This window comes from Dendrobates tinctorius, unplaced genomic scaffold (genome assembly GCF_039654945.1).
Source record: "Dendrobates tinctorius isolate UK_male_01 unplaced genomic scaffold, ASM3965494v1 ptg000124l, whole genome shotgun sequence".
Taxonomy (NCBI): domain Eukaryota; kingdom Metazoa; phylum Chordata; class Amphibia; order Anura; family Dendrobatidae; genus Dendrobates; species Dendrobates tinctorius.
In genome coordinates this window covers 3249694-3257242 of record NW_027361792.1, presented here as the reverse complement: position 1 = coordinate 3257242, position 7549 = coordinate 3249694, and the positions used below count along the sequence as shown (strand labels likewise).

Sequence of the window (7549 nt, the reverse complement as noted above, 5' to 3'; positions counted from 1 at the left end):
CCTTTCGGATGATGAAACATTGAAGAGTTAATCAAAGTATCGGCAGGGACGGGAAAGGTACGAGGAGGGCCGAGGAGAGAGTCAGCTGTGGGGTGCTGTATACAGAGCCTTCTCTGTGTATACACTGTTACTATCCTTCCTTATCTAGAACTGTGATTACATCTCCTGGAATTCAATGATAATGAGACGACTCTGCTGCTTCTGCCTTATCCTATACAGCAAAGCCAATAAAGCTGACAAAAACACGAGCAGTCAGTGTAATGTGTGTCCGCCAGCGGGCAGAGTGCAAGCTGAAATATTCAATACAGTAATCACATAAAAATCAACCAATATTACCAGGGTTACAACAAACACCGGGTGTAAATAATACGTCAATTTCTGACGATGCTTCCCTTTTTCTTAACCTTTTGCGAGGATTACGATTACGTCCGTATTAGTTTTTCTTCGGTCTATGCGGGAATCTTTTAGCAAGTTTATAGTCTATGTAAGTGCTCAGACACGACCATAATATGAATCTGGACAGGAGAATCAGGACCAGCAAAAATACCAGGATCCCCGACTCCATTATTAACTACACAAGCCCAACGTGTGTCCAGTGAGTCTCTGTCCTCCCAAGAGAAGCAAATTCAAGCCGAGACAAGTTCTCACTTTTCGGGTCGTCTGTTCTTCTGTTCGCCGACGCTGGCTCCGATGAGGGTTTTGTTCCTCCAGGTGCCGCTCCACAATTGTTGGAATTGTTCTCCTCAAGGACGTCACTAATTCATGAAGGCTCTAGAAAAAGATCAGATGTAGAAAGTAGACATCAGTGGTGGAAGCTCAAACTCTTTGGTCCCCAATGCAAAATATGTACCAGGGGGACACAAATACAAGAGGAGGGCGAGGATCACCATAGTAGACAGCTTCTTCTCACTGTAGAGAGTATATTCTCCAGATCGGTGAGAGATTGGCCACCCAACTGGCGAGAAGGTGCAACATTGGAGGACGTCTTGGAAGAAGAGGGCCACACCAGGGACAACGAGAGGCGAGAGAATCGATTCCAGGCAGATTGAATTTGCTTCAAATTTTACAAAAAATTCAGATTAATCAATCTTAATTTTGAGCGATTCGTTTCATCTAACCGTTCGTCAGTCCTCTTCACAACTGCCCTGACGTTGGCTGCAAGAGTATGCAAAGATCTAGACATCTACCACAGTATATGGCTGCCAAAGAGAGGAGCCCGTAAGAGGGGACGCTAGTTGACCGGCTGGTTGACTCCTTGAATCCTTCCTAAAGGGAACCTCTTTGTCTGAAAAGACCCCTGTGTAATCCTTCCAGAAGGGAATCTCTTTGTCTGAAAAGACCCCTGTGTAATCCTTCCAGAAGGGAATCTCTTTGTCTGAAAAGACCCCTGTGTAATCCTTCCAGAAGGGAATCTCTTTGTCTGAAAAGACCCCTGTGTAATCCTTCCAGAAGGGAATCTCTTTGTCTGAAAAGACCCCTGTGTAATCCTTCCAGAAGGGAACCTCTTTGTCTGAAAAGACCCCTGTGTAATCCTTCCAGAAGGGAATCTCTTTGTCTGAAAAGACCCCTGTGTAATCCTTCCAGAAGGGAATCTCTTTGTCTGAAAAGACCCCTGTGTAATCCTTCCAGAAGGGAACCACTCAGCCATTAAGGGCCACAGCATCGTACATAATGGGGCCTTCCACCACCCAACCCAACCCTGACATGGCGATGATGTTATTTAGCATTTATTGGAGCGTTTATGGCAGTAGAGTCGGCGCAGATCTGTGGTGTTCTCATGTCTCAGTAGATGGACACACTGGTCACATATCTGGACACCCTTCCTTCTTTTCTCTACCACCAAGTTGATAAATATAAGAAATCACAGTGACTTACATGGTGGCCGCTCATCCGGACTGACTGCCTTCTCCTTGATAATAGCTGAATGTCACGATCGCACGCGCGACGCGTTCCTCCACTTGATGCCAACTCCCACGGTGCACTGGAAAATGATTAGGGCACGGAGCATTAAAGAGCCAACACGTGTCTGATATCACCTGCCACCTTGAGACGTTCTTCACTCTTCAAGGTGAGAACGTTTGGTAGCACCAAGACTTCAGAGAGAAGATTTACAACCAACTTTGGAGACTTTATGACTGCAAATCTTTCATGGCAAGTTTATGTTTGTTTCTTTTTACGCTTTTGTTGCCTTTCTGAGCACTCATTTCATTTCTTTTAGCTGGACATGACATGTAGTCATCTGAGTACACTTTTGAGGAGCATGTCCAAGCAATGACCAAGGGCTTGGCTAAATTGAAACCTGGTCCCAGGTCCTGACAGCGATATTTCCAAGTGTGGCTTTCACGGTGTTGGACCCATGACCAGTGCTGTGTATGTAGGGAGCTGCCTGCTCCTTTACATAGTCTTTAACGCCTCTGTACCAGAGAAGGGGCCTCCTTATCTTCAGAGATGAGCCGGTCAGCCAGCCTCCTTCAAGTAGAAGGGACCCAAGTAACTCCTGGGACGTTGGCTGAGGGTCACAGTCTATTTCTGCTCATCTAGCTATTCATGATGTTCATCTTGTGTTGGATTCTGTGTGTGGCTCCAAAAAACTCTCAACTCTTGAGGATGTTATTTCTCGTGGAGAGACGACAAGTTGAAGCTTACAGGACAATTAATGATCCCGTGAAAAAGCTACCTAAGATAGTTCTGCAGACGAAAGAAAACGGTCCTTCTAGTGCCGCCTACAAGTATCTATCCTGAAAGTCAAGGTCAGACTCCCTAACGAGCTTTGAGCCATGACATTGACTTACCAGGCAGTTACCGATAGGGGGCATTTGAGAGGCATGTTTCTTCTGGGGGAGAGCTGGTTTGCACCTACCCTGCAACTGACTTGTAAAATGTGCTGATCACCTCCCATCAGTCACCTAGCCATGTTGTGTGCTCAATGTCAGGTCCAAATTTTCATCTCGTGTGAAACCTGAGTGATGGCGTTATCCGAGCACTGCGTTCCATCTCTTCAACCTGTCTTGTCTGTTCTTCTGCATGCTGGGTGACATCACCCTGTCAGGTGGCAGGACGCTGCATGAGTATTCAGGTAGTTTGTGTGCTGCCACTACTTATTGCTGGAATTCCTCTGCTAAGAGGACCCCGACACTGCTGCATAGACTCTACTGCTGCAACTCTAGCACATCATTGTTCCAGCTCTGGTACTCAGATTCTGCAGCTACAACTCTGCTATTTTGGTGTTCCAGCGCTGGAACTTAGTCTCTGATGCTACAAATCTGCTACGTCATTGTTCCAGCTCTGCTGCATCGATCAATACATTTCCATCTCTGTTACATCTGTCATTGGTGTTCCAGCTTTGTTAGATTAGTTAATAATGTTCCAGCTCTGCTCCATTAATTATTGCTGTCCTATCTTTGCTACATTAGTCATTTCTGTTCCAGCTCTGCTACACCAGTTCGGTGTGTTTCTCCTCTACGGCCTGTAACTTTTTCAACAGCACTTCACCATGACTCAGTTGTCCTTCTGTACCAGTGCTACCTGTCCGTATTGCTTAAAATCTACTCATAATGGTCTTTGAGGATCCAAAAATTTGATTTAGCGAATCCTGCTTTGAGCAGGGGGTTGGACCAGATGGCCCAGGAGGTCCCTTCCAACTCTACGATTCTATGATTCTAAAAACTGGCACCAAGTTTACTGTCTGGTCATGCTCACCAAAACTTTTTAACTGAACTACCCCATCAACTAGATAAACTTGCAAAAAAGGTTAAAAACTTCAGAAACAGGTGAAGGTTGTTGTAATATATGACCAAGGAAGGGAACGTCCTATGTAACCCAACTCCTAGAGGGTGTAATAAAAAGGTCTCCATCTACAACTTCTCATGGTGTTCCAAAAGCTACACTGTTTCCAATTCCCATTCCTTCTGTCCTGTCCCCCCTTCTCTACCACCAGCTCCCACAAGTGTTTCAGCCCCTCTGCTGTACATCTCTGCTACTTTCTTGAACTTGCCTGCCCGCATCCTCCACCAAATGTAGGTTACATTGTATCTGAAGGCCTCATGGGGGAGGAAAGAAAAAGCCAAGAATCACTTTCAACATGAAAATACAGGGCTCTATTGGATTGTTATATTTAACAACTGTTCTCTCATTGTCACCATTGCATTTGTATTAAAATAATCAAATCAGCTTTATCCGGGAATGTAAAAGGAGCCTATGCGGGGGACCCCATGCGTGACATAATTTTTAACGTTCACAGTTGCTTTTTAAGCCATTAGTCCTGCTATTCTTGTAGACTCAGTGTGCCCCAAGCACACAGGCCTTGTAAAGTTTTACTGCCAGTGAATAGATTGGAATCCGGGCGTCATTAGGGATGAGAAATGAGGAATACATGGCTGTTCAGGGGGAATTTCACAGACGATTGATCACAGGCTGCTCCAGTGGCTTCTAACACCAGCTGCAAGGCTCGTGCAGGCCCAGGGAAACAATGGCACAAAGCTCGCAGCTAAGAAAATGGTGACAGCTTGTTGGTTGTGGCAGAAACTCACTGTGTGAGTCTTGGCACAAAAGCGAGATCTGAGACCGTGAGCAGCTTGTGGAGGGGCATAATGAAGTGTGGAATTGGGGGGGGGGGGGGAAGAAAAGCTTTGTAATTTCCCCCCCAAAAAAAAAAAAAATCACTTTAAGAAAGTTTTACAAAAAGTTGACAAACTTTTTTTTTTTCCAAAAACTTTAGCTATTGGACCACAAATGGAGTATACTCCAAATGGAAGATCGACTTGGCCTTTTTTTATGTGTTCTGACTGGTGATGGCTCTTACCCGCGAAATCAAAGGATTGGGCATGTTGCAGTCCGACATGCCCGATCAGTATCTATATCACCATATCTGCCACCAGGGGGCAGAGCGTGAGATCCTCCATAAACATGAAATGATCAGCCGCATGTATTCTGCTTTATGAGGGCTGAAATCTATAAATATTTACAGTCTCTGGTGTTCAGCTCCTCCATCCGGAGACCCAGGAACGGCAGGGGAGCTGCATACAGTCTTATCTGTGGGTATAGTGTTCAGTGTTACTATGCAGTGTCATCTAGGCGTCCAGCCGAACAATGCAGCTGTTCATTAAATCCTTACGCCCACTGATTGACAAGAGATGACCCTGCTGACTCTGCCCTATTCTGTACTGCAAAGCTGAAAATAGAAAAATGTCAGACAGCAGGATGCATTGGGTTTTGGTAGATTTATGAGAATAAAAAATCAATTTCTTTCAGGGTTAGGATGATTGAGAAAGATTATTGATGACAAGTTTCCTGATGTATGATAATGATGAAGATGATGACATTTAATGACAGAAAGTCAAGATGATGATTATTAATCATGATGTTGATGGTAATGATTGATGACGATGACGGTGGTGATTCATGATGGTGCTTTTGTTGATAACAATGATCTTAATAATGGTAATGACTGATGATGATGATGATGATGATGATGAAAGTCTCAATCGATGATCATGTAAGATCGTGATGACGATAATGGTGATCGATGATACTAATGCTGAAGGTTATGATTGATGATGATGATGATGATTAAGTTGACGACACAGATGAGTAATGGTGCTCATGAAGATAATTAGGAGGATAATTAATGACAATGATGGCAATAATTGATGAGGATGATGATAATGACTGATCATTTGGTGATTGGCGCTATTGATGATAATGATGAATGTTATAATGATTGATGATAGTGATGATGATAATGACATGGATGATCCATGGAGCTGTTAAAAATAATGAAGATGATTAATGATGATGAAAGTCATTGCTGATGATAATTATTGTGATTGGCATTACTGATCGAAAGTAACGATTTGATGATGATGGAAATGATAACGCCGAATCTACGCCTGTGTTTCCTGCAGCCGCGCTGTCACCATGATTGACGGTGATGTTTGGAATCGCGCCTCGTCACTTGTCTGACGTCGTATGAGCGACGCTCCGCACAAATGCCGAAGGATAATAATAATTAATAAGATCAGAGCTAATGATCAATGACGGACGCGTAGCTGACATCTCGCCCCGATCCGATATCACTCTCACTTCCAGAAGTCGCCCCCATGCCCAGCGCTGCACACAAAGCGCTGGGTCCGGCCGTCCCAATTACAGACTGGCATGGCACACGTCTCGGGAAACAAAGCGCCCATCACTGCTCACATCGTGCTTGGCACAGACATGGCGGTGCCCCCTCACCGCCCTGATACTTGGCATGGGCATCAAAGCCAATAGTAAAAGGCCGGGTGGCACAATTACAGGGCCGTCTATCAGTCAGTGCCCGGACCAGTCTGCATCCTGGAATCCATACTGGTCCCAGTGGGATCGGCGCACATTTGTATTTTTTTCTCTTCTTTTGTATCAGTTTCTCTCCAGTATTTTCTTGTTCATATAAAAATACACAGATAAATGTGTGTGTATATATATGTGTGTGTGTATATATATATACAACCACCGTTTTGTGTACGCAGCTCCTATGCAAATGTATGTCCTATGTCAGACCTGTGTCCTGTCACCGTTCTCCATTACATCTCTCCTCTGTTCTGGTGTCGAGCAAAAGATCGTGTAATATTGAAGGTATCCTGCCCCGTCATACGTGTCGTATAGCGGGTTACTGAGCGGAGTGGATTGATAGGAAAATATTTTTTACGTCTTTTAATATATTAATCTGAACATCTTCTCATTACGGGAATAGGAGTCCAGTGGGCGGTCCAACTTAATGATTGAGTTTGCTCTTGTCAATCAGTGATTAGGAGTCAAGTGGGAGGTCCTTATCCATTCCAATCTGTCCCTGGAGAAGCAGCTGTCAACCAGTAATTAGGACCACCCACTGGACTCTTAAAGAGCAGAGGTTCAGAGCAATATACAGCTCTGGCAAAAATTAAGAGACCACTGCACAGTTTTATAAAAATCAGCTTCTCTCCATGTCTGACAGCCATTCCATTCCAGTATCAGGTGAATTCCATCCAGAGTTCACCTCATTCTACTTAATGTGCTTCTGATTAGGTGATCACCTGAACCAAATCTTATTAATGAAGGAAAGTATAAAAACCCTGCTGTGGTGTTCACAATCATCTTGCAATCGGACAAGCTGGATGGCAAAACAAGTGCTAGTAATATCCCAAAAGTAATAGGAATGAAAAAAATAACTTTTTAGCCATGCCAAAGGAGGAAAAGAAAAGTCTTGAGTGAGGAAAAGGAGGGCTCAATTCTGGCTTTACTAGCAGAGGGATACATTGAGCGTCATGTTGCCTCCATCCTTAAAATTTCTAAGACTGCAGTCCATTACAACAAGGTCAAGCAGCAGACTTTGGGGACAACAAAGCTACAGACCGGCAGAGGGCAAAAATGACTCTCCACTGACCGGGATGACCGTCATCTTATTTGAATGTCACTCAGCAACCGCAGGATGACATCAAGTGACCTACAAAAGGAATGGCAGCTGGAGTGAAGTGCACGGCAAGAACAGTTCGTAACACGCTCCTAGAGGCAGGGCTCAAGTCATGTAAAGCTAGAA

General features: G+C 44.4%; 1 protein-coding gene across 1 annotated transcript; it reads right to left on the bottom strand.

Moving 5' to 3' along the window:
- Positions 1–433: 433 nt before the first annotated feature.
- Positions 434–565, bottom strand: SMIM38 (small integral membrane protein 38). Its single transcript, XM_073541821.1, has one exon. It carries the CDS (start codon positions 563–565, stop codon positions 434–436), a length of 132 nt encoding a protein of 43 aa, XP_073397922.1.
- Positions 566–7549: the final 6984 nt, after the last annotated feature.

Coding starts and splice junctions, on each gene's coding strand:
- SMIM38 (XM_073541821.1), bottom strand. CDS start 565: ATGGAGTCGGGGATCCTGGTATTTTTGCTGGTCCTGATTCTCCTGTCC.